The 27,512-nt window shown below is 35.8% G+C and overlaps 2 protein-coding genes across 8 annotated transcripts; one reads left to right on the top strand and one right to left on the bottom strand.

The window, feature by feature from the left end:
- The first annotated feature begins 1,763 nt into the window (after positions 1-1,763).
- LOC121976118 (B3 domain-containing protein Os11g0197600-like) lies at positions 1,764-12,782 on the top strand. 7 transcript variants are annotated; one of them, XM_042528120.1, is made up of 8 exons: positions 1,764-2,077; positions 4,968-5,144; positions 5,356-5,417; positions 5,651-5,872; positions 6,239-6,794; positions 6,878-6,979; positions 7,115-7,278; positions 12,404-12,782. In XM_042528120.1, the coding sequence occupies exons 4-8, from the start codon at positions 5,780-5,782 to the stop codon at positions 12,680-12,682; spliced, it is 1,194 nt and encodes a 397-aa protein (XP_042384054.1). In that variant the 5' UTR covers positions 1,764-2,077; positions 4,968-5,144; positions 5,356-5,417; positions 5,651-5,779; the 3' UTR covers positions 12,683-12,782. The 7 variants fall into 7 exon arrangements, with proteins under 7 accessions (XP_042384054.1, XP_042384050.1, XP_042384053.1 ...); XM_042528116.1 differs by having other exon boundaries at positions 5,356-5,480; XM_042528119.1 differs by lacking the exon at positions 4,968-5,144.
- A 1,241-nt stretch (positions 12,783-14,023) lies between these two features.
- On the bottom strand, positions 14,024-20,050 carry LOC121976117 (ATP-dependent Clp protease adapter protein CLPS1, chloroplastic-like). Its single transcript, XM_042528113.1, has 2 exons — positions 19,862-20,050; positions 14,024-14,587 (listed from the first exon to the last, which is right to left on the bottom strand). Exons 1-2 carry the CDS (start codon positions 20,029-20,031, stop codon positions 14,326-14,328), a joined length of 432 nt encoding a protein of 143 aa, XP_042384047.1. The 5' UTR covers positions 20,032-20,050; the 3' UTR covers positions 14,024-14,325.
- Between the last annotated feature and the right edge of the window lie 7,462 nt (positions 20,051-27,512).

Raw genomic sequence — 27,512 nt, 5'->3', positions numbered from 1 at the left:
CGTTAGACACTAGCATGTTGCTCCTACATTCTTCAAGTCGAATGACATAACCACATAGTAGAATGTCCAGTTTGCTGATGTGTGTGAATCATGCATATGTTTTCGGTCCTATTTAGCATCCACTTGTTGCATTATATGAGTATAATTTATGTTAATTCCTAGTATTTGCATTCATTTTCCCTTTTTAGTATAGATGATTGTGATTTGTTCTTTATATTGATAGGAAGTGGAAGAATTTGGCATTGGAGCAAATTTGTAGACCTTGAAGAGCCATAGGAGTTCACATTTCAGAATGATTCACGACCAAACCATGCTACATTCCACGACCATGGATCATCTAGGAGACAAAACAGGTATCAAAGCGACAACCAGAACTTCCAACAAGGAACATGATCATGTCCCTTGTTGACTTTTGACGACAAGCGATCCAATACGAAACACAAGCCGACTATGTCTCCTGACATGATCGTGACAGGCCACATGACATGATCATGGCGCGTGTGGCAGCTTCTCTCCTATTTTTAGGAAAATTTGTTAGTTTCTCCTATTTTTAGGAAAAAATTTTAGAATCATATCGAGATATAATCATTGAAAAGATATTTACAAGTGAATTTGAATTAAAAATTTTTTGTGATCTCAATTAGTTCTTAGGTATGGAAGTTGCTCGAAGTAATATAGGAATTATTGTTTCTCAAAGAAAATATATACTTGATCTTTTAACAAAGATAGGTATGTCGGGGATGCAAGCCAACTGAGATATCTATGGAGCCTAATGTTAAACTTGGGCTTGAAAGTGGAAAGGAGGTTAATCGAGAGCAATATTAAAGATTAGCTAGTTGGTAAACTTAATTATCTACCATACCATCCTGATATTACCTTTGTAATAAGTGTTGTTAGTCAATTTATGCATGCTCCTAAAGAAAGACCAGACAATCTATGGAATTTTAAAATATCTAAAAGACACCTTGAGTTGAGAAAGAGTTTATTTTTCAAGAAAAGTTATCACGGAATAATAGAAGTTTATATTAATATTGATTGGGTAAGTTTCTCTATAGAAGGGAAATTAACAACAGGATATTGTATATTTATTTGGAAAAACTTAGTAAAATGGACAAGTAAAAAATAATCAATAGTGGCTCGAAGTAGAATTTTGAGTACTTGTACATGAGATATGTCTTAGGAAACTATCGGAAGAATTGAGATTATCGGAAGAATGGAAGTTCTTTAATGACTCATATGATATTCTATTCTACTATGATAATCAAGCAACAGTTACTATCACTCACAATCTAAGGGATCATCATTTTATCAAAGAAAAAATTGATAAAGAAAATATTCGCATAATATACATTCCAACTAAAAAATAGAAAACAAAATTCTTCAAGAGTCCAGGTTTGAAAACAAGATAAACAGGCTAGGATGATAAATATTTACATTTTAACTATAGAAGTATTCAGAATATTTAGAAGAATATTCCTGGGCTCTATTTTGAAAAATGATGATTTTTTTTACTTTCTGATTTCTTTTTAATTAAATGTTTCATCTCACAGTTGCTTAGCGGCGAGCTTGTGAGCTTAGCTCGTCGCCAACTAGTAAGCTCATCGTTAGACTCGCAGCAGACATGCAGATGCTGGAAGGGAGTGAAAATCTATTTAGCCTGACTTGAAATGAATAAAAAAAATCAGTTTTTAACAAAAAAAAATCAATCCATTATTATTATTATTTAGTTTTTTAAGTCAACTTAAATGGAAAAAATGTAGATTTTCTTACGTACACCGATCCGTCCTTTGGGGTTTGGGTGGGTAGGTGGGTGTGCCGGTGATTTCGGCCTTCCGCCACCAAATCCCGACTCGTCTACTCCCACAGTCCCTCTCGCTCACTCCCCGTCGCCACCTTGAGCGGCCAACACCCGGCCATCGTCCTCGTCCATCCTCCCCCCTCAAAACGGAACGCTTCGTCTCTCTCTCTCTCTCTCGTCACTCTCTCTCTCTCTCTTCCTGTCGACGTAGAACGGACCGCCCTAACCTTGAGGCCCTTCCCCCTCTTGCTCCGCTGCTACAGAGACCTGACCTTTCAAGTAAAGTATTTTCTCAACTGAAGATTTCATATTTCGCAAATTTATGCCCTTCTCCGCGCATTCTCTACTATCTAAATTGTGGTTGCTGTTTTTGAAAGCATAAACTATGCATTTGATTATGAAGAAGGCTAACGATTGTTTTGTAGTATGGAGGTAGGTATAAACTGATTGCATATTGATCATCAAATCCGTGTTTTTATTCTACTTTGTTGTATTTGATTGATCGGTTGCAAGTAGTTGCTTGCCCCTCTTTATCTTGACCGCCGTTCTCATCCCACATTCTCCCTGTGAGATTCTTTGTTTCCGGGGGATTGAGGGATTGAGAAATTAAGGTTGTTTTGGGCAGTACTTGTCCTTCATGGAAACCTTGGTCAGATGCAAGGCCCGCTCAAGCCTAGTTGAGGCCCCAGGCGGAAAAAGATTAGGGTTTAGATATTGTTTTTTTAAAAAAAATCTCTCACCCTTTTTCATTCAGACTCGAGATGGACAACAATGATTTTTTTAGTAAACATATTTATATACAAATAATAATAATAAAAATATAAGTCGCTACTAATTTATCAAAATAAAAATGTTTAAAATTAAAGAAATAAAAATTTGATTTATATCTTACAATTTCAATATAATGATACTTCAAAATTTGACTCTGTACAATATAATAAACATTCTTTTGGATGCATTTTTATAAACAAGAGAAAAAAAATAACAATGATTTAATCATTATACAATCATTTTATAATAAAGAACCTCTTTCCTCTTTCCTTTTCTAAATCACTATCTTGTTCATTTTTTTTTGAGTAATCTTGCATTCTCTGTAAAAGGAAATCCTACCACTAAATCTTTACATTCTTTGATTTCTTTATCCAACAATAATTAACGAATGACTCCTAGCAAAAAGAGTGCAATATATTGATTGAGTCATCAATTTGATAAAAAAAAAAAATCTCATTACATAATACCAAATTTAATCATACACTGGAAAAATAATGAGTTGTTGTGCTTAAGCTTTAAGGTAATGAAACAAAACAACAACTTTTCTCTAAAAAAAATTCAAAAGAAGATATTTTTACCAAAAAATAGTTATTATACATCACAGTTTCACCCCCTTGTCACTTCTTCAAATTGGCTTCAAGTTGGAAAAGGGCCAAAAGGAAAGAGAGGAAAGTAACAAGAGAAATCCAATGGAAAGGTAGGGTTTCTATAGATAAGAGGGATAAAAAGAACGGTAGAATTTTGATGAATCCATTGGAACATAATAAAATATATGGGAAATCCAATAAGATCATACAGCATGCAAATCCAAAGATATCATTATGAAATCCAATGAGATCATGTTGCAAATCTTTTAATATCTTTTTCTATTCTCTCAATATATATATATATATATATATATATAATGGGCCCTAATTTTATTGGGGCCCTAGGCATAGGTCTTAGTAGCCTATGCCTAAAGCTGACCCTGGTCATATGAGTGATAATAGTGTTGATATCTCAACTTCCTATTTTTTGCTGCTTCTTGTTCATGGTTGATGACTCTGAATTGTTTGTACAAATGTCTGTTCCAAATAGTATTGGGCATTAGTTTATCATCATGTACAATGTCTTTTTCCTCTTTATTTCAAATGAATGCTTAAACAAACGCAACCCAATCCCTGTGTGCTCAGTCTATAAGCCACATCGTGACTGATCATGAGTTGATTTTCTATTTACTTTAGTATTTTTGTTTTTTTTGGTTGACTTATCTGAATGGTTGATGAGATAACATATCTTGACTAATATGCACTTCAAATGAAGATATCTAGCATCATTCAATTCACAAAACTTATGTTCGTGTTTTGAATGTTGTATTTCATTCCTTTATCTTTTGCTTAATTAGTCCATTTTATTGCTTCTATAATTGTTTCTTGTGTATTCCTTTTTTCCTAAAAGTGTTAGGAAAAAAAGTTTTACTATGGTAGGAAACGATAGACGACGATGGTTGGATGGCTCAAGAGTTTGAATAACACTTGACCTACAATTATGCTTTTTTTACTCTTGATAATAATACTTACTCTTGAATAACTCTGTCCGTGACGAACCCGCCATGGTTAGTCCCAAGCCTAGATAAAGGAGGAGGGTTGCGTTAAGTTGTCAACAAGCGTTAAAACTATGACAAATATTTAATGAATGGATCCATTAAACAATTATGCTAATGCTAGGTCCTTCCCGGGAAAAAACACGTTGTAGGGTCCGACTGTAATGCTTTGGCAAGGACCACTACATCTCCCGAACTCAGGTGTAATGCTAGATATGCAAGAGTCCGAATGTTAACTAGGCAAGGACCGCTGCATCATAGGTTAAATAGCCGAATGTTAAATAGCCCAAACGTGTTGTAGGGTCCGAATGTAACGTATCGCAAGGATTGCTACATCTCCATGAGAACTTGTGTGTAGTGTTAAATAGGCAAGAGTTCTCACACCATAGGTTAGATAAGAGCAATATGATAGAAAAACTAATAGTCTAAGATTTGGAACATGGACATAGGAGCCCTCACTGGTAAATCAATAGAGGTAGTAGATACCATTGGAAAGACTTAAAGTCATTGACACTTCAATTATGTCGAATGCAATACACACTCATTAGGATGCAGTATGTACTAGGAAGACAGTTCATCTCTTAGGTGGCCTTGACACCTATGGTTCTTCACCTTGAGCATCTGCTTAGTCAAATTCCTTTACCAATGTTGCAGTGTCAAACACCTGTAGTTTTACGGTGATTTCAGAGGCAAAATTTTAAGTTTCTACTCTAAATGTTAATGTTACACAAGATTATCTTCAGTTTAAGCACAGCTGACACTTACTCCAGCATCTTATCCAACTGAAAACATGTGGTCTTTTTAAATGTTGATCAGGTTTTAAGAAGAAAAAAATTCCAGCAAGCATGATGATAGAATTATAGTTTGTCGAAATATTTATTGAATATCCATTGGATGGCTATTCCATTTGCACAAAGAAAGTCATGGTATGCAGTCAAAGCTAAGATGACATAATTCATTTGATGGAAATAAAGGACTGGTCTTTAGCTCTAGGTACGGAGTTGAAAATGTACCATCTTCTAATGCAAATCATTTAATAGCATAGTGCACTTTATGATTTTCCCATTCTTATTTTACTTTCAACCTTCAAATCCCTCTGACAATCTTGCAAACATTTGAATACTATCTTTAGGCACTGCATCGTCCATGCATTATCATTGCTCAAATTTTACTACTGTGTTGTAACAGTGATTTGATCTTATAGGACCTTCATGATGACATTAGTGTGACTTCATCATCATCATCCTTCAACAACTACATCATCAGGTGGTTGCTACATTCAATTTCTTGAAAGTGTTAAGTTTGATTTGGTATTCTCATAAAGTTAAGGTGAGTAACAATTAACATGCATAACTCTTGGACTTCTCATACTCTTAATGCTTCCTCATTTGGTTGCTTTTCAGGCTTTTGGTTTCTAGATCCAATTTATTTCATGTGTATGAAAGAGTTTCTTTCTTAATTGCCTCTCAGTAGTTTTCATGTTTCAATGTGAATACAAGGTGTGGATCAACATGAATTGTTTTGCTAGCAAGTTGTACTTCCAATGAAATCCTGCGGGGCTAGAAAAGACTGAGTAGGGAACTAAAAAATTTAGAGCGCAGATTAAACAAGAAAGAAAGAGGAACATCATGAATATGTGCAGCAAACCGGAGGAGGTGATGAAGCTCCCAAGCCACCATTTCATCAAGGTTTTCCTCCCTGATCTGACCTCCCAACACCTGGTAATCCATCTCTTCTACATGTTGCCCTTTTCTTAGCTTTCTTGTATAAAAGATCAAGATTTTAGAGAAGTCAATCAAGCACAAGAATAATATTTCATTTCCTCTCTTCTATTTCTTGGTTGTTTTATTTTTCAAATGGAATATACGGAATGGCCTTCTGAGTTTGCATTGTTCTTTACATTTTGGATGATTTTTGGTGTTATTTATGATTGGTTCATTGTAGACAAGCAGCTAGCTATTTCTTGCATTAAGTTAATTTTACATAGCACAAACAATGACTGTATATACATCACGTGCCCCAAGTATGAACTGAATATTGAAGAATGGGCAGTTGTTCAATTCAAAATATTTTGTTGATCTATGCAGAAAATCCCACCAGCTTTTCGAGTGCATTTAAGGAACAAATCACTTAGGATGGTTTCTTTAAGAGGTCCCAGTGGCAATGTGTGGGATGTGGAACTGGTTGATAGCTCAAACGGGCTTCGCTTTGAGAGTGGATGGAAGGAGTTTGTCACAGACCATGCCATCGAGACTGGTGACATTTTGGTGTTTCGGTTTGATGGATGCTCTTGCTTCTCAGTCTTGGTCTTTGATGCAACTGCATGTGAAAAGGAGGTGGCTTTTCTTGCCAGGCCTCATGCTCAAAATGTTGCTGATGTTAACGAGCCAAGACCCGCTGAAGAGATGGCTATTGTTCCTAGAACTTCCCAGCAGGAAGTTGACATTATTTGTGTGAAGGAGGAAGAAGGGGAGGCAACAGCCTTAAATACACAGATTTTTTCACAAAATAATGGTCCAGGTATTGATAAAAAGAGAAAGATGAGAAGTATTAATTGCCTTCAAGAACCTAAGTCAAAGGAGATATTCTATTCTGGTAATTTGGCATCTAGAAGATCGATGAAAAGCCCAGATGCTGAAACAAGTAATTATGTGTTCTCGTATATATATGGCTGTCTTATTCTTACCCTCCATTTTTTAATCAAACAAAAGCTTACTTGGTGGCAGTTGCTAAAACAATTATTTCTTCTCAATATTCTACATCAAAATCGTCAATTGAAGAGTGCTTGCAATTACGGAAGCCTAATAAAGTTCGTCGACGAGGAGAACGTATATTTCTATTACTGTCAACATAGATATTTTCTTCTATTGTCACACCATCCTTTCTTGTTGCTGTATGTTTGATTGATCATTAATTGAGCTAGGTTCTTAGGAAGTGTTTACTATTTTGTATGCTTCATGTAGTTGTGGCAAAGGTGCAAAAAATGCCTCCTCTTTCTTCACAACGGAGACCTGTGACTAAAGAAGAAGTGGACAAGGCTCTTTGCAAAGCAAAATCTTTTATGTCAAAGAATCCCTTTTTCCTAATCGTGATGCAGGATTCCTATGTTTACTCAAGTTTTTTTATGGTAAGCTCAGTTTCAGTTATTTATCTTGCCAAACGTGTTCTCTTATTGTCATAAAGAAATTTGTTTAGGTTATCATCTTCAGAGAGTAATACGCGTAAGACATGCATTTTAAGTTTCAATTTCTCAACCTACAGATGCTTGATTCATAAAGAATCAGTTTTCTCAACCCTTGTTATGAATGCCATATGCTTGTCTGTAACAGCGGCTAAAATGTCTTTCTGTGCCGCTCGACACGGATGATTTTTACCGTTCCGCTGGGCGGTTGAAACCGGCACATGAAGCATCCCCATCTTGGCGGCGCCGGAGGAGACGCGGGACGCCTCCGGCGGCATCTCGCAGTGTCGGGGGAGACGCGGGACACCTCCGGCGGCGTCCTGTGACGCCATCGGCACATAAGGCGGCGCGCGCGACGCCTTCGGCGGTGTCGAAGGCGTCTCCGAAAGTGTCCGGCGATCCTGCCGGCGTTGCCGGACGCTTCCGACGACCCTTCTAGCGTCGTCGGACGCTTCCGACGACCCTTCTGGCGCCGCCAGAGGCGTTCAACGACGCTTCATGCGTCGCCGGACGCCCCGTGCGGGATCACGAGCAATGATTGCGAGCGATCTCGCATCCGTAGTTTTTTTTTCTTTTCAATAATTATTTATTTTATTTAATTAATTTAAACAATTCCTAAGAGGATGTGTGATATTTCGAAGAGACTTTTATAAACCCTAATTAAATTATCCTAATAAATATATAAAAAATATATTTAAAATTTAAAATAAATTTAATAAATTTTATTAATTAATATTCTGAAAAAATAATGTTTTAAATTTCATTTAAAATTTTAAAAAAATGTAATAATTCTTATTTATATTCTAATATATTTTTTATTATTTTAAATTTAAAAAAAAAATTCTAAATTTTTTTTAAAAATTCTAAAAAAATTCTAATAAATTATATTTATATTCTGATTTTTTTTTATTATTTTATTTTTTTTACTTGATATTTTTTTACTATTTAAAATATATATTATTTAATTAATAATTAATTAAATGAATAAATAGTTAATTTATATAATTATTATTGATATAAAGTAATATCTTGTATTAATGTATATATTTATTATTATTATTATTATAGATACTTCCATTTTAATTTAAATTATTGATATATCAATTCTATTTAAATAAAACTATTTTTAATTATTTTTTCTAACAATATTAAATTATTCAATAATTGAGAATTTATAATAAATCAATATACAACTTATTTTTATATGCATTATAAATATATTTATCTTATAATTACTATATATAAATAAAAAAATACTGAAACTGTATCGGCACGGCACGATACGATACCGAAACCGTATCGTTCCGGTCTGAGACCGAAACTTCGGCACGGGTCGGAATTTTAAACCTTGGTCTGTAACATGATTCTACCAGAATGGTCGGATGGATAACAAATTGTGGAAACCTTGTGCATTTCAGTATCATCTTTTTTGCTTAGATCCTTCAATGTTATGTTCCTTAGTTTTATTTTTTTTTTAATAATCTGAGTGTTTGGACTTTGCCCGACTAATCCTGGTGGTAGACGACCATCCTCCTGGTTCATCTAGGGTAAATTCAGAGCACATGTTTTGCACACTTAGATATTGGCCTTTAAGATATTTGCCCCATTTGAGATTCAAACCCTCAACCTCTTATTTGTTCCTTTGAGTTCTTTACCACTACACCACACTCGTGGGGGTTATGTTCCTTAGTTTTAGTTTAGACAACAAGTTGTCCATATAATTCCATTTATCTAGATGGTTAAAGTGCAAATGTTCTTGCACTATGCATGCTTGCTATGACAAAATACTCCTTTTTATTCATTCTTTTCCAATTCATTTAATAATTAGCCAACCTCTATATGATAAAAATTTTATCATTTCCTTTGGATGGTGAGTTCAACGGCTCAACATGGTGGGATTATTAGAATGACGATCTGAATCCAACTCTTTAGTTAGTTAACACACACCTTCAAGTAATTGGTGCACCCTTCAAGATAGGAATCTTCAATGCATAGTTGTTGGACTTTGTTGCACCACTTTGGCTAGTTGAGACACCTCTTCGGTTTAGTAGTCTTTGGCGTCTAGTTATTGGGCTTCATCAACAAACCCCTTTGCCTAGATGACACATCCTTTTGGGTTAATTGTGAGGTCAAGGTGAGACTTGACTTTCTATTTGAAACAATATTGTCCCATTCAAGTACAAGTTATAGACAATTGTATTCCAAGATACAATGACTTGTCTTTACTATGAGGACTTCAAATTTTGAGACTTAATGATCATGCAACACCTTAGAACTCTTAAAGAAGAGAAGAGAGAACTCAAGAAAAGGATTAGAGGATTAAGGTTTCTTATATAGGGATGAAGAGGTAAGTTCAAGGGCACAAATTAACAAGGTTGTATTTCATATTTATAATGTGAAGGTGAAAAGACCACCCACTCCTTGAATTTAAATTAAAAAGGTGAAAACACCTTTAATACATCAATTTAATTGCAAAGTTAATGGTCAATTGGAGATAAGACACTTGTGTGCAGCTGTTCCAATTCTAACATTTGCATGAGCGTGAAAGAGCCTGCTGTAGGCCACAAGATGAGCTGCCCTCAATTAAATTCTTATTTGGTTACAGTTCGGAGCCCATGAGATAGGCTGCTGGACACACAAAGAGCAAGCTGTTCTTTCCTGCCCAATTGGGCTCCCTAAAGGAGACCCATTCATTGGCTCTAGCTACACAAGGGCTTGCTGCCCACCTTAATTAAGGTCTGGCAGCAGCAAGCTTAAAACCTTGGGCTATGCTGAGTGCTACCCAATTAAGAATGAAGCCAAACTTCATAATCTAACTTTTCCCTCCAAGCTGGTCTCACTCAAATTAATGTTTGCATATACTAGAGTTAGTGCTCAGATATTCACATCCATAAACTACACTCATATATGAGCTTTGTACCTTCATTTGATTGTAATTGAATCAAATCAAAACCACATACATAAATTAGTCTTTCGACGGTCTACTCTTAAAATAGATCACCTATGTCCTCACTTGATTTCATTAGTTATGAAAATCAATTTCCAGTAATCCCCATATAAATGGAAGCTAATATAAGATCCAAAAGGCTCAATAAAGAGTTCCAATGAAAAACTATTGCATTTGTTGATGTTGCTTGTGACTTCGAATCTACCTTAGTAAAATAGAATCAGAATTACGAGATTTTCTAGTTTGTTAGGATTGTTGTAAGATGATATGTCAAATAGTTAGAGGGGAATGAATAATGCTTGACTTGAAGATTTAAAGATTTTTTCTCTTGCTAATACTTAGCAAGGTCAATCAATTGAGTTAATATAGTGGAAATATAAAACATTACAAATAAGTGGTAACACGAGATTTTACATAGTTTGAAACCTCCGGTTCCTACTTTACAACGTATGACTCTTAAGGTGCATTATAATAAGAAAAATAATGGCAAATCGGCAGACAACTAACAATATTAGGCTAGAAATATAACAATTAATGCATATGTATGTTGGAGTTCAGCACAATTCCATAAACCTTGATAAGCCTTCCTTGTCAACTGTTTTCACAATCTCAATTTTTTGCCCGACAAAAAATGCTCAATCAACTCAACATGACTATATTGCCCAATAACAAATCCTTTAGTCGAGTCACTTTGAGCTCGTCGACTTGGCGGTGGCTCCATTCTATAGGATGATCAAATTGATGACATGGATCATGATTTGTTAGTTAGTAGACACGTTCTTTCAAGCTTTCAACACACCCCTTTTGAGTATCCCCTACGTGTTGTTGTTGGACTTCGTTAATGTACTTATTCTCATGTGGAATTCAGGGTAGTCGCAAGGTCAAGGAAAGAGTTGGAATTTCTCTTTAAGATGATATTGTGCAACTCATGTGCTTTTTTTTTCACCTAACACCCCCCATGCAAAGGGCCACTAGGCAAAACTTTCTGTGGCTTACCTCCATTTCAGATCGCATGGGGCAGTCCTGGAGGGGCCTTCAGGGTGAGGGTTATCACCTTTTGCTGCAATTAATAATCATTTTTTAAAATACAAAATTCTTCTCAAAATAAGAGCACTTCAAATTTGGAGACGTGATGAACATTCAACATTTTAGAACTCTTAGAGAAGAGAATAAGAGATCTCAAGAGAAGAATGCAAATTGAGATTGAGATTGTTTGTTTTGAAATGAAGAATTGGGGTCTCTTATACAAGAATAAAGAGGTAAATTGGATTTTATTTCACATTTATAATGTGTAGGTAAAGAGCTAAAAGCCACCCCTTAAATTTAAATTAAAAGGTGAAAACACCTTTAATTCATTAATCTTGTTGGAAGGTCAACCCTCGATTGGAAATAAGCTGCTTGGGAGTGGCTGATCGGATTCCAGTAGTTCCATTAAACACTGCTGCCTGAGCACACAAGAGTCTGCTGTAGGCCACAAGATCTGCTACCTTCTCTCAATTAAATTCTTGACTGGCTTCAGCTTGTAGCCCATGAGATAGGCTGCTGACTGCAAGAGCAAGCTGCTTGATTTCCTGCCCAATTTGTCTTCATTAGAGTGCTTTTAGAGATCCGAAGAACTTATTTATGCCCTCAAACTCTCATTTTGTGCAATATAGATATATTAGTTCTTTATGCCCTCAAACTCTCATTTTGTGCAATATAGATCTATTAAGCTTAAACGATGATTTCACTATGGACCTCCAAGAGCCAAAGTACAAATTTGAGATCATCAGTATGTTCTTGAGATTGCGACAAACTCATTCGTGCCCTTATATGTAAATTTGAATATATAGGCCCATTTAAATGAAAATAATTATTTTATCATCCATTAGTCGATTGGACCATACTTGACATGTGTTGAGATTGACTAGTGAAATGGGGTATTTAGGCTTTTTAACTTTTGGAGGTGTGTCTGCTGGACATTTACAAAACTAAGTGCGGCAAATAGTCAATTCTCAACTTTTATTCCATGATTTGAGATCTTTTTCTAAATTACTTATAGTTTGCTCAATTATTATAGCTGTAAAAAGTTTCTGTTTTACTCATTCTTTACAATGCTTAACTAACTATAAACAAATGATACAGAATGTTCCTGGCTCTTTCGCACAACCACATCTACCAAGAATATCTCAGGTTCTTACATTGTGGGATGAGAATGACGAGCGATGGGCTGTGACCTATGTTTATTATGGCAATCGCGGCGCTTTGAGTGGCGGTTGGGGGGCCTTTGCTAAAGCTCATAATCTGGAGAAGTTTGACGTGTGCATCTTCGAGCTAATTAAGAAACAACATTTGAAGGTTCACATTTTCAGAGTAGTGGATGAAATTACTTCCTTGCTCCCTAATTCTAATGGGAAAAGTTAACAGATTGTGCTTTTTTTTTTTTTTCAAGAACTGTGTAGCTTCCATCCTGGTGTTATTGTACGAAGATCGATAACAATTGAGCCTTTTACTGATTTTAGTATCTTGATCGCCAAAAAGTAGTAGCTTAATATAGTAATAGATGAAGCATGTTGATTGCCATTGTCAAGGTTCTCCTTCATATAGAAATCTTATCATTGGAGTATTAATCCATCTCTGCCTTCTATTCACGAGGTGTAATATGCTCAAGTACATACCAGGGAGTACCTTTTTTGGGGGCTTGATCGTGATTATGTTTACTAGAAAAAAAAAATGAAAAATCTAGCTAGCTCTGGGGATGACAACTTGGATGCCTTGCTGCTGTACTATAGTCCCAGGGGTACAATTGTGTTTACCAGAGAAGTTTGTAAAGAGGATTTGTAGCTCTGATTGGCAGATATATTCACTAGGGAGTGCATTATGACAAGTATGTTTATTTAAGAGCTTCCAGAGAGAATTCATAGTTGTAATCAGCAGATGGATCCTAGCCTCTTCCCTTCCGACTTCCGACTGGTTTCTGGAGATGTCAATGGTCAGCAGGGCACGTGAGACCGATCGACCTATTCCGTACTTCCATCTTCATGGGAATTCTATAGGATGTCAAACGATCAACTTGCAAGAATTGCTTAAGGTTGTATTCTATGATAACCTTGAAATTTTAAAAAACTTAGTAAATGAATAACTATTGGGACTGAGATTGACATGGGAAAGCCAGGACAAAACTGCAGCATTGGAAGAGATTGGCATAAGAAGAAGCAAACTGGGTTACACTACGCTTTGGTAATTAAGAAGCAGCAGCGATGAACATGATTACTAGGAATAAGACAGTGAATTTACCAACACAGGATTCAAAGGGGGAAGTGTGAGTTAAACTTGAGTTTAATTCTATTATATTTTTATTAAATTTTAGCTAAGTTTGAGCTCTTGTTGCCATTCAATTATTGAAATTATATTATTTTTTGTTGTTGTTGTTGTATAAAAAAGTATAAATTAATATATATAAAATCAAAATTTAAAAATAGTTTTATAATTAAAATTTAATTAAATTAGTAAATTTATTTATAAATTATTTGTATATTTGTTTACTATCAACGGAGACAGTAAATTTGAAATGAATATTTTAAAAGTTAATGTTTGAATATACGAATTTATAGCTCTTTAAAGGAAAAAGAGCTGGACAGGCAAAAGTAGCTTAGGATGGAGACAAAGTTGCAAAAAACGGACACATTAAGTTAGCAGAGATCAAATAGCAATGTTAATGAGTGCCAGCGGCAACTGAAAAGCAATGAGATGGCACACAAGAAATGATCAAAAAGGGGTTTCAAGTATTAATCACCAAACCCAATGGCCAACTAGAGGGTTCGTAGGTACCTATCAACATAATATCAATGTACGGTTTAATTAAGAAGATACATCGGTAAATACATCATGACGTGAAGAGTTATTATATGCATATGCTTCTTGCAGCTCCATCTATTTCGTTTCACTATCCTCAAATTGGCATCATTCAGACAGCCCTATTGAATATCTACATCCACATACAGAAGGAAACTCGATCACATCGAAACATTACTTGTGGTTTGTCACTTGTCATGCAATAGAAGAGTTCAGCAGCCACCACTAGCTGGCTCAATTGAGCTATGGAGACCATTACCCCTGAGCTTCATGCAGTGCTCCTCAGCATCTACTTGAGAGCAAATAATTACAACTGCTAGGCCATTGTGGTGGGCCTCTTGCATGATGTTTACAGCGATATCGAGCGTCATTCCTGGGATCACCTTCATTAGAACTTGGACTACGTACTCACGCTTGTTGTAATTGTCGTTGTGCAATATCACACGGTAAGGAGGAGCTGTTTTCCTAGATTTCCTGAAAAACAATGAAGACAATTGTTGTCGAACATATTGTAAGTTGGGCAAAAAAACATTAATGTTTTTTTTTCCTCCAAGAAAAAGCTGTTTGGGAAGAAAAGACCTTTGACATATATACAAGTCAGATACAGTTACCTGGCAACATCTAAAATGCGACAGTAGGAAGGTGTTAATATTCAACATGAAATCAGATCGGATGACCAAATTGCAAATTTAGGCAAATTCTTAAGTAAAATACAAAGTGGAGTGACTGAATTACTTTCTAGAACTGACATCTGCCGTATTGAACATATGCAGCAAGAAAACAAATTTATGCAAATGACTAGCCAACCAGAACATTTCCATAACCAACTTGTCATGACTATAGAAAATGATCTTTGACGGGCACAAGTCACCCCCTTAACCCCTTCAAAACCCATGACATTATTAATATCTGAAGGGGAACACGTTTTGATCCTACAATAGATAACCAATGGTGGCATAAGGGATCTACAAGGGCTCGTGCACAAAGGAAATTTGTAACATTAAAAAACACTAAGCCTAGTTCATATAGAAAGCAAACTTTTTGAAAAATTCAACATCAGGTTAATAGGGATGAATTAGATGGAAAATTATCAAATTTTCCGAAGAAATATACCATGCGCCTACTAATAACAAAATTGTAGAAGAGAAATGTCATAAGATGCACTGTATCAAGCTAGAAAGTGTCCAAACCAAATGGCACATGATTATTATACCGAGATTTTTGAGTTACATCTTCCTATGCATAAAGATTTAATCTAAAGGAATGTAGCACCAAAATGAAGCTTCAACAAATATTGTCTCGTGGAGTACTAATATTGGCATCCCTTATAGGGCACCCCTCTCACCTAGGGCTTGCACATGTAGATTCAAAATTTGTCGTGTTATTTGTGATTGTAAAGTTTAATGGTTCTCTCATCATTGGCAGAATCAAACACAAGCATAATAGGGCACGTGTGCCTACCATTTTTTTTTTTTTTTTTTTGAGAAATAACATCGGAAGAATAAGATGAATTATATTAGAAAAATGCCAAATGATAATTGTGTTTTGTGATCTCATATAGTGTGCAGCTATTTAGATAATGCATATGACAATCATGAAGATTGAGGGGCTCGAGGGCTAAGGTAGATCAAATGCAGCTCATGGAGCTTGAGAACATGATGATCAAGGAGATTGTGTTCAGGAACTTGGCTTGAATCAAGCTTCTGCATTGAAGCTCAGGGAGGAGCTCAGTGGGCTCAAGAGCTAAGGCTCAGATGGGTGTTGCTTGGATTGGGTAGATTCACTCAAGCTCGGGAAGTAACTTGATGGACTTGAGGAGCTAAAGACACGAAAGCATGAGAATCATAAGAGATTACATTGAGTGATTATAATCATTATTTTTTGTCTTTAGGCATGTAACATCTTGTAATGTTGTGATTGCCTAGGTAGTGGGTGAACTAATTAGGGTTTATAGTTGTGAAGCCTTTGACTATAGGACAGTCTCCCAAGTCATATTTTGTAAAATGGCTCACTATTGTGTAGGCTCACGATGATGTGAAGGGGTAACTTTGAAGGGGTGATTAGGACCTCCAAAGATTAGAAAAGACTAAAGAAAGAAAAAGGGTGAAGAGGTATGTTTTGTGATCAACTAAGAAATGAGAACCAAAAGTGTTGCCCGGTTAAGAGATCTGCACTTTTTGCAAACTCGATAAGCTAGGAACATCTTCTAAAGGTTGTATAGGATAAGATGTTCTAGAAGACTATATCCAAAGAGGAGATAAGTCAGCCACTATAGTAGATGAAAAGGTAATGACTATCAACTAATACCATCCTTGAGACTCATGTTTTGTGTTAAGTTCTCTGATAACTTGTGAACTTAATTAAAGGTTACTTAACAATTTAGCAACTTAATTAGTTTGCTCATGGATAGTATATACAGGGCAAACTATAAATGTAGAAAAATAAATAAAGAGATAAAGACAATATAGGAGTGAACCATCTACAAACTAGCATAGCTACGATGGGATTGTGTAAGACCAGATAAAAGGAGAATGTTACCAAATATATGCTCAAAGGCTCCTAAACCTATAATCTAGATGTTTAGTTTAGTGATATGATACACAAAATAGGATTAACTACAATAATAAAGGATGATATAGTGTCTGCTCAGTCAATTTCCCATCTTGTTTCGTTGTTCTTTGCGAACCACATCACCCTGAAGATGGGTTCTTGTTGGCACATCTAAGCTATTGGCTTAAAATAGTTTGGCTTCTCTTCTTGAAACCCAAACTAAAGCCATGATTTAGCCACTAGACACCATCATCCAACACTTACTTCCTCACCTTGGACATTGTAGTGCAACAAAGAGAGCTCCACAAGACCACCTCCATGGGCACCGATGCTAAGGAGTGTCGAGGCTGCACTCAAGAGCAAGGGAGTCAATTGCACATAACTCCATTTAACTCCTCTGATCCTCCATACACTTCTTGCATTCACATAGAACCACTGAAAGCAATGAAGAAAGTACGTGTAGGAACCCATGCTTTCGGCTATTTAGTTGTGTCAAGCACCTCATCTCTCACAACTTCTTTGTGTAGGTATTTCATACTGACATCTTTGAGATCTTGTATCACATGGTCCATGGTGTCTTCACCTAGATGTCCTTGTCCCTTGTCCATGGTCCAGAGCAGCCCAGCTTCTTAACTCGAACTCTTCCTTGAGTACAACTGGAAGCATGCTTATATCACCATTGCTTCCTTCTTTACTGCCGCCATGCCCACCATTGCTGGATCCATGACATCATTACCACCTACCTCCATTAAGTTCACACCCCACATCTGCTTATCAAATGACATCCCATCTTCCTTCTGATGCTCCTAAGAGTCTTTTCCTCAACCTCCTCAGGTTACATAGCATTTCCAGAATTAATTTTCCACCCTTTGTTCCTTCTTTCAGTATGTTATCTTTAGAGAGCATCCACTTGAGAAGCTGATTCCTCTGATTTCTCTTCATTCTCATTTCATTCCTCCTCTCTTGTTTCTTCTCTCTTCATCAGTGTGGTTACTTGAGACAAGACCTTGATGGTTGTGTTGATGTGAGTTTGAAGGGATCATTGGCTGTGTTAAATAACTTCTTAAGTTTTATTTCACTTGTGTATGCATCAAACTTTACAATTTTAAAGCGTGTCAGAATTGACCCGAACGATAAGATCGTAGTACTATATAGTGTCATGCAAATACATTTTGATATTTAATTAAATTATTAATAATATTAATTTTTTATTATAATTAATTATTTTACTTAATAATAATTAGATTGCTAATATATGTTTGTCTTCTATTAATATTTGTTAATTAATTTAATCACCTTAGTCTTAGTTAAATATGCTTGCAACAATTAAGATTTAATTTTTGGATTATCATTTATTAATTATATATTTCTTTCTTTTCAAAATGATTTGCACTTATAGTTTATTTAATTTTTGTAGTCAGAATATTATAATGAGCAATGAGAAAATGAGTCTTTCCCTGGTCCTTTATAAACCAATAGACATTTTCTGCTTTTATTTTTGTTTCATTATAATCATATCTTAGTTTAAATTATAAAGTTCATGTATTATAAGGTTCATGTAACAAAGGTTAAGTTTGAAGGGATCATTAGGCATGCACTACATTAACTTCTTAAGTTTTGTTTTGCCTGTGTGAGTATCATATTTTTGTTTCAATTATAACCATATCTTAATCTAAATTTTAATGTTCATATACAATGTCTAAATTTTAAGGTTCATGTAACAAGGTTGATGTGAGTTTGAAGGAATCATTGGCTGTGCACTACATTAACTTCTCAGATTTTATTTTGCATGTACATGAGTATCGTATCTTCATTTCATTGTAATCATATCTTAGTCTAAATTTTAAGGTTCATGTAACAAGCCAAATATAGAAAGTATCTGCTTCAGCTTAAAAAGCATGTTTTATAAGAGTTAATTGGGCCTTATACATCATGTGTAGTGGGCTTAGCCACATATAAAGACCTTAGGGTTAGTCTTATGTCTAGAATCTTGTATATATATTACAGTCGCTAATGAGTACAACTAATACAAATTTATTTCCTCAAATTTAACTTAATTGGATCCTTCAACATCTCTTCCCTGTCTATATTAGCGAGCACAAGCTGAGACTGAAATTAGCAGCAGAATTTCAAACCCATCAAAGGAGAACTTAGTGCAACTAAATAAAAACATGAAATAATAGGAGTGGAACTGTTAAGGAGCATCTCATCTATTGCTTATTAGGATGAACAATGACTCAATTCCTTAGTTCAATAGTTTCCATGCATGTTTAGTATCCAAATAAAAGAAATACAAGGAAGAAATTGAGTGGGACCTCCATCAAGCATTACCAACAATGATTTGCTAAGTGAGGGATCTGGTTGTGGTATGCATAGTGGAATCAGAAGTCACAAGGGCTCTTGTATGAGGGTCTCAACTTTCAAATAACATAAATTGATCAAGTTCTATGCGACTGTTAACTAATATCCTGAACTAAATATTGCAGAACAGATCAATTCTTGATTTCATCCACCTCAAATGTTTTAAACCTCCTAAACCATTGTGATTTTAATGAGCTAGTTTTCAAACAATATTTCCTCTAAAAAATGGTGTATACAATCTGTGTAGTGGCACAAACAATACTTTGGTTAATATTTATTTGACAAATTAGAAGTAGAAAGGAAAATTTGAAAATGTTAATTTTGCCAACAGTGAAGATTGACTAGATGATTAGGAGTGAAAAAACAAAACATTTTTCAAAGATGCACTCACATTACAAGGAAAAAATGTAAAGAACAACAGAACAAGTATGCTACAGATAACCATAAAATTTTCAGAAAAATGAACGTATATGAACTTCCACAATAAAGAACCAAGAAGTGTTAAATAGAAGTGTTTAAAGAGAAAAATAATTATGTATAAATTGTAGGATTGTTAATAGTAACATGTATTATAATTTTGATCAGTTGGCATTAAAATAGCAGTGATCCATTGCACATTGAAAAAAGTCAAGGTTTGAAATGACAAAGTGAGGAAAATCTCAAACATAGTTAAACCTTGGTGTCTTTATGTTCTTAATGAATGCACAATTAACAAATGATCAAGCTACATGAGATAGTTGAGTGTCTGATGTTGAATGTGAGAAGAGTGCGCACACAATAGAACAACCTACATAAATAAGACATTGTAAATCAAAGGTAAATCTTCAAAGTGCATACTTTATATCAAATTCAGATTCTCGACTAGGTGTAGTCTTCTCTATGGTTGGCTTATCCAACAAGCCACCTCCTCTTCCAGGTCCACTCATTGATATTGCCATAAGAACACCATGGTTTGCACAAGGGCCTCTATGTTGGGACAGCTTATCTCCTGCATATGAACACATCATTAGTGCACGTGCAATGTAATAACATATACAAGGCCATAAGTATATGCTAATTAGAATTTCTTGAGTCCAATGACTCCGACCATGTTAAGTATGAAAAAAAAAACAACCTACTGACACCCATACCTACCATACTCATGCCCATTTCCTCCACCCCATCCCTGCCTTTTCTTTTCTTTCTTCTTTTTTCTTCTTTTTCTCCTCCCGCACCTCTTCTCCTCCTCCAGCAAAGAGCAGAGCAGCAACTCTGCTGCCATTTTCTCCTCCAACAGCCAACGACAGCAGCGTAGGTGCTGCCTTTTCCGGCCAACAACCCCTCACACCTGTCTTTCTCTTCTCTCTTGCTCCTTGCTGTGCTTCCCTGTTGTCCCTGCTTCTTGACAGCACCGCCGAAGCTCCTCGGAGTTCGCCGGAGCTTGATGGACTGCCAGCAAAGGGAGGAAAAGGAAACCCTAGTTGCTGCCCTCTCCCAACAACAAGAGTAGGCAACCCTTTCTCCTCTCCTCGCTCTCTCAGTGTTGTGGTTGAGCTTATCGGGGCTAGCCAAGGTTGCTAATGAAGGAGTGAGCATCCCTTTTGCGTGCAACCCTTTTTCTCCTTGTCCAACCACCGTGAAAGGTGTCTCTTCTCCCTTATTTGTCCAAGGGCAATAGCTCTTCTTTTCTTCCAGCAAGAGCATTATCATCATTGTTGCCCTTTTGTTTTCTTTTCTGGCCAACAACTACCAATAGCAGTGGCCGCCCCTTTCGGTGCCACTAATAGTGGCCTCATTTCCTTAAGAGGTATATTTAATTTTAATCGATTTGTCGTTAGAATGGGTAAATAATTAGATAATAATGGAGGTCTCTTTTAGGAATGTGTAGTGGTACGACATAGCGAGATCAAAAATAATAATCTATCGGCAGTGTAGCACGGATACTCCAAAAAATATTTTTTGGGAGGTGTCAGACACGGACACGACACGCAAATACGCGTGTCGGACACGGCAAAAACCGTGTCATTGACTTTTTACAAGTTTGACCAGTCAGACACGGCTAGGACACGGATGAGACACGTTTCCGGACATGTTTGGGCACAATTGCAAAAAAAATAAAAATTTCGAGGGTAAAATTGAAAAATAATAAAATTACGAGGACTACTTATTCAAATGGAAAAAAGCCCTAACTTACTCTCCCCACTCCCGATTCTTTTTTCCATCGCGACAGAACTGTTTCACGCAACCATCTCCTGCGCTTTCGCCGCCAACGCTCTTCACTGTTCGCCAACGTCTTCGTCGTCTGCCGCAGCTCGCAGAAGTCTGCCTCAACGCCACTGCTCGCAGAACCCAGCAGCAGCTTGCCGCTGCTCGTAGAACCTAGCAGCAGCTCGCTGCTGCTCGTAGAAGCTCGGCGTTGCCTGCGCTCTCTTCAACAGAAGCCTAGCGTCGCTGCCGCCGCTCGTAGAAGCCCGACGTCGCCTGCTCAACAGCAACCCTCGCAGAAGCCAGCAACAGTCCGACGCTGCTCGTAGAAGCCTGCCGCTGCTCGTAACAGTCCGCCGTTACTCGCAACGGATATTATGGTTGATCTAATATGAACATAGTTTTCTATTCTAGGATTTTTAATTTTTAATACGATATATATATATATATAATATTTTTTATTTTTTAATAATCGTCGTATCCTAGTTGTATCGTGTCTTATATTTTAAAAAATTTTCGTATCGCCGTATTCGTGTCGTATCCAATACGATACCCGTATCCATATCCGTGCAACATAGTCTATCGGCTTCGAGTTGTAGATAATGTTTAGATCTCATGTCATGATTTTTATTATCATTTGAGTATTTGAGTTATTGTTGTATAATATATGTAGATACGAGTTCAAGTGCAGCACGGTGATCTACCGACACTCAAAGATTTTGTTGTATATAAAGTGGGTACATATATTTTTGACTCTTATATATTTATCCTTGTACATGAATAAAGAGATAAATGAGATTATGTATATTCTTGTATAATTGTTCGGGGATTAAAATGATATTACAAATAAAGAAATGAGTTAAAATAATAAAATCATTGGAGGGTAAATAATTGATATTATTTCTTATCCACACGTGGGTTCATATGGGGATTAAGATAGGAATGCTTGTTTTAAAAATTAAATAAATATTCTGAATAACTCTTTCGTTGATACTTGTCTTTTTCATTTGCTTGACCTTCCATGCTCTTTGATATTTCATACTATTGATCCTTGTAGCTTTTTATTGGTAAACCCTATGATGATAAATTAACATTTTTTATACAAAAATGTTAACTTGATTGATTATTCGATATGAAAAGAGAACAGATATGATAAATGGATAAAATAGAATCCTAAAAGTGAAATAACAAAGATGGTAAATGGATAATACTAAAATGTGAAAACTATGAGCCTAACTTTGCATCAGAGTTTTAGTACTAGAGTACTACATGATGTGGTAGCGCGTTCGCCCGCAGTCCAGAGGACTTTGTTGGTGCAATATCCCTTGAGTCAGGTTGACTAAGTTTGAGTTGGCTCAAGCTTGAGTCTTGATGTTTGTGTTTTGATATTTGACAATATATGGAGATTGTAGGAGCAATCGTCTGATTGGGGAGATTGTTGGAGCAATTCCCCTCTGGTCAAGGTTTAACCAGTCTGATATGAAGAAGAGTCAAGTAGATCAAAGGGTTGACCGGATACTTAACTAGGAATGTCCTAATTGGAGGTTAGGCAAGGGAAAGTCCTAGTGAGTGAAAGCTAGGTGAAAAACTTAGTGAGTGAAGCTAGGTAGTGGGAAAATCCTAGTGAGTGAAGCCAAGCAGATGGAAAGTCCTGGTGAATGAAGCCAAGCAAATCTTTTTTGTATGCCGAATTTAGGGTTGTTTGTCTAGGTTCCGAATTAACAAACCCATAAAGAGTACCTTTACCTTTTGATTCACCACTACCAGAAGAACATCCAATTGAATTTTCCTCTACACTTCCAACTTTTGATGATTACATACTCATACTCTGGGAACCTCACCAATCTCTCATAACAATTCGGTTTGTTTGCTTTTAGATGCTCTAATTTTATCAAGTGATTCTCTAATTTCTTGTTTAATATCATCCGGAACACTAACACAAGGTGCAACCCCTTTATGAGTTTGAGCTAAATGTTTCTTTAAGTGAGTAATCCCTCCATTCGATATATGATGACAAAATTTACACCGAACAGATTTTTCCCCCTCTGTTTGATAAAAATACTTCCAACCAATATCTTTTTTTGACAAATTCGTAGATATTGCAAATTCCAAATATACAATCAAAATCCTAGAAAAACAAAAGAAAAAATCATAACAAATAATTAATCAATGAGAAAAAAATCAAGAAAAACATTTGGAATCAATCTAAGACATTTAGATCGATTCAAAGGATCGATCCATGGGGATCAATCACTCAGAACTATAGCACCCACTAGATCACAATAGCGCACGCTATGTGCGCTATCGACGCTATTGTCCTGAATAGTGTGGGTTATTTGGGACAATCGCTAACAGCGAACGCTCTGGAGCGTTTGCTGATCGTAGCGCGCTATGTAGCGCGCTATTCGCCGCTATTGAAAACGCTAGTTTTAGATCATTGATATACATACTGATACTCACATAATTTATGATATTTACTCATATTGATATTATACCATGGATGAACTATAGACCTGTTGATTAAAAAGTAAGATTTAAGAACTTTTCTTAATTGATGATAACAAATGAAGATAAATTCTAATTCTAACAAACAAATGTTAGATGGTCATAAATATACAATTGTATATTATTTGAGAACTTAAAGTTGTAATAAGAGATTGTGATTTACTCTACTTACTTGACCTTTTAAATAAAATTAAATTCATGCACATCCTTCCTAATTACCCACTTAGTCATTTGGCTTATTGTCTGCATTCCTTGGCCTCGAGTTTTGCAAGCACGATCCTTTTGATATTATAGTTGGGTTCGACCTTATATAGAGTTGCTCAAAGATTTTGACGTGCTGATTCCTGGTTTGTTTTACTTTCATCTCGTTGTATTTATGTTTTGTTTTATACATTGTTACGTATGTATCGTTTTATAGTCTATGCAGTATATGATGTATAAAATTGATGAATTTTCTAGCTATTTTGGTCAGATGGTTCCTAGGTTTTCTTTTATTATATTGTCACTGAGTGGGGTACCTCTCGGTGTGTGCGGAAATTACACCCTCAGGGCGTGACAGACGATGTAGTAATTATAATTTGTAATCTTCTTTCAATCAAGGTGCCTCAATTTCACTATAGTTGGAGGTAATGAAAGGTAGAGGGAAACAAAAAAAAAAAAAAAACTTTTTTATATAATTAATGTGCATATTAGTAGATGTATAATATTACGTTGAGTTCACTAATGAGATCATATCTAAGATTAAAAAGGGCAACTCGGGCCCCTGGGACTACGGTGCAGTGGTTAGACCCTCCAAGTGATTATCTAGGCATCTAAGGTTTGAATCCTAACTGTGGCGCACTACAGGGATTTTCCTCTGGTGGGACAACAAACCTAAGAACATTGATCGTTTGGATAGGCCTCTGTAAGCGGTTCTCGATTTATCCTAGTAACTAGTAGAAAATTTGGGTTGGGTCGATCACCTTTATAGGATTAGTTGGTTCGAAAAGCTAGATATCTAGATAACCAACAAAAAAAAATAAGTGCAACTCGGTGCACAAAGCTCCCGGGGACCAATTAGGTCTATTGTACATCGTCTTACTCTATATTGCAAGAGGCTGTTTTCGCGACTTGAACCAATGCATACAAGGTCACACAGCAACAACTTTACCGTTGTACCAAGGTTCTCCTTCAAATTATATCTAAGATTATAGCTCAAATAACTGGGATGCTTGTTGTTGTAATCTTCTTTAAAGATACAAAACTTTGTTACATCATCTTCTTGTTAGTGTAATCATGCTTGCACACTCAAACTTGGTCTTGTTACAGGTGTTTTCATGTTTGGCTATATGGTCCGACAAAGAAATATTTGACTTAAGTGTTTAAGTTAAGAACTCCACCCATGACGATCGGTCATGGCCGGTCCCAAGCCCAGATAAAGGAGGAGAGTTGCGTTAGGTTGCCAGCCAGCGTCAAACTATGACAAATATTCAATGAATGAATCCATTAAACTATTGTGCTAATGCTAGGTTGTTCCCCGGAAGGAACGCGTTGCAGGGTCTGACTGTAACGTCTTGGCAAAGACCGCTACATCTCCAGAACTCGGGTGTAGTGATAAATATGCAAGAGTTCGCGTTACAGGGTCCGACTGTAATGTCTCAGCAAGGGCCACTACATCTCCATGAAAACTTGGGTGTAGTGTTAAATAGGCAAGAATTCTCACACCATAAGTTAGATAAGAACAAATATGATAGGAAAACTAATAATCTAAAATTTGGAACATGGAACATAGGAACTCTTACTGGTAAATCAATGGAGATAGTAGATATGATGATTAGGAGAAAAATTAGTATTTTGTGTGCACAAGAGACAAAATGGACAGGTGAGAAGGCAAAGATGATAGAGAACTCGAGTTTTAAGTTATGGTACACTGGAAAGAGTAAAGCAAGAAATGGAGTGGATATTATTGTAGATAGTTTGTTAAAGGATGAAGTTGTAGAAGTAGTTAAAAAAGGGGATAGAATTATAGCCCGTAAGATAATAGTGACGAAAGAAACTATGAACATAATTAGCGTATATACACCACAAGTAGGATTAGATGAAGCTACCAAATCAAGATTTTGGGAGGACTTAGATGAAATATTACAAAATATTCCACCAAATGAAATGATTTTAATAGGAGGTGATCTAAATAGGCATGTCGAAGTGAAAAATGAGGAATATGAGAGAGCACATGGGAGTTATGAGTTTGGAATGAGGAATGAGGAAAGGAAAACTATATTAGATTTTGCGATAGCATATGACCTTATATTAGCTAATACGTTTTTTAAAAAAAGAGAAGAACACTTAGTCACATTCAAAAGTAGGAATAATAAATCACAAATTGACTTTCTTATGGTTAGGAAGAAGGATAGAAAGATTTGTAAAGATTGCAAAGTTATCCCTGGAGAAAGCTTAACTACCCAACATAGGGTAGTAGTGTTGGATATACGCCTTAAACATAGTATCAATAGAAATAAAATATATACAATTCCTAAAATTAAGTGGTGAAAGTTAAAGGATGAGAAACAACATATATTTAAGGAGAAGGTAGAAGTACAAGCATTAGGTGAAATATACGATGACTCTAATACAACATGGGATAAGATGGTATCAAAGTTGAAAATAGTAGCTAAGAGTGTACTCGATGAGTCAAAGGGACATGCACCACTAAATAAAGAATCTTGGTGGTGGAATGAGAAAGTACAAGAGAAAGTGAAGGAAAAACGAATATCTTATAAGGAATTATATATTTGTAAGAATGAGGAAAACTTAAAAAAATATACTATAGCCAAGAAAGAAGCTAAGTATTGAGTGAAGCAAAAAATGAAACTTTTGAACGATTATATCAAAAATTGGATACAAAAGAAGGGGAAAGAGATATTTATAGAATAGCTAAAGTGAGAGAAAGAAAAACAAGAGATCTTAGCCAAATAAAATGCATTAAAGATGAATGTAATAGGATATTAGTAAACGATGGAGAAATAAAAGAGCGGTGGAAGAGGTATTTTCATCAACTTTTTAATGAAGGTTTAGGTGACCAACTTAACTTAGGTACTTTAATTATGTCAAATGAGCATAGAAATTTTAATTTTTATTGTAGAATTCAAACTTCAGAAGTAAGACAAACTTTAAATGAGATACACAATGGAAAAATCGTTGGACCAGATGATATTCCGATAGAGGTATGGAAGTGCTTAGGGAAACAAGGTATTGAATGACTTACAAAATTATTTAACATGATATTGAAAACGAAAAAAATGTCTGATCAATGAAGGATAAGTACTCTAGTTCCTTTATATAAGAATAAGGGAGACATACAAAATTGTGCAAACTATAGGGGTATTAAACTAATAAGTCATACTATGAAACTTTGGGAAAAAGTAATAGAAAAAAGATTAAGGAAGGATACTACGGTGGTCAAAAATCAATTTAGGTTGATGCCTAGAAAGTCGACAATAGAAGTTATACATCTTAGACAACTAATTGAAAAGTATCGGGAGCAAAACAAGATCTACACATGATATTCAATGGCTTAGAAAAAGCTTATTATAGAGTTAGAAATTATATGGAGAATTTTAGAAAAGAGAGGTGTAAGCGTAACATATATTGAACTAATTAAGGATATGTATGAGGATGTAACGACCAGAGTAAAGACTTCAGGCGGCGTAACTGAAGCATTTCCAATAAAGATAGGGTTACATCAAGGATCAACTAAAATCCCAATCTTTTTACACTAATTATGGACGAACTCACTGCGCACATTCAAGACACAGTACCG

This window comes from Zingiber officinale, chromosome 4B (genome assembly GCF_018446385.1).
Source record: "Zingiber officinale cultivar Zhangliang chromosome 4B, Zo_v1.1, whole genome shotgun sequence".
NCBI lineage: Eukaryota > Viridiplantae > Streptophyta > Magnoliopsida > Zingiberales > Zingiberaceae > Zingiber > Zingiber officinale.
Note: the sequence above shows the minus strand (reverse complement) of the source record. Positions and strands in the feature narration are given on the sequence as shown.

Coding starts and splice junctions, on each gene's coding strand:
- LOC121976118 (XM_042528119.1), top strand. CDS start 5,780: ATGAATATGTGCAGCAAACCGGAGGAGGTGATGAAGCTCCCAAGCCAC. Junction 5,873..6,238: donor ATCTGACCTCCCAACACCTG/GTAATCCATCTC, acceptor TGATCTATGCAG/AAAATCCCACCAGCTTTTCG. Junction 7,279..12,403: donor TTTACTCAAGTTTTTTTATG/GTAAGCTCAGTT, acceptor CAAATGATACAG/AATGTTCCTGGCTCTTTCGC.
- LOC121976117 (XM_042528113.1), bottom strand. CDS start 20,031: ATGATGTGTTCATATGCAGGAGATAAGCTGTCCCAACATAGAGGCCCT. Junction 14,588..19,861: donor GAATCTGAATTTGATATAAA/GTATGCACTTTG, acceptor ATTGTTTTTCAG/GAAATCTAGGAAAACAGCTC.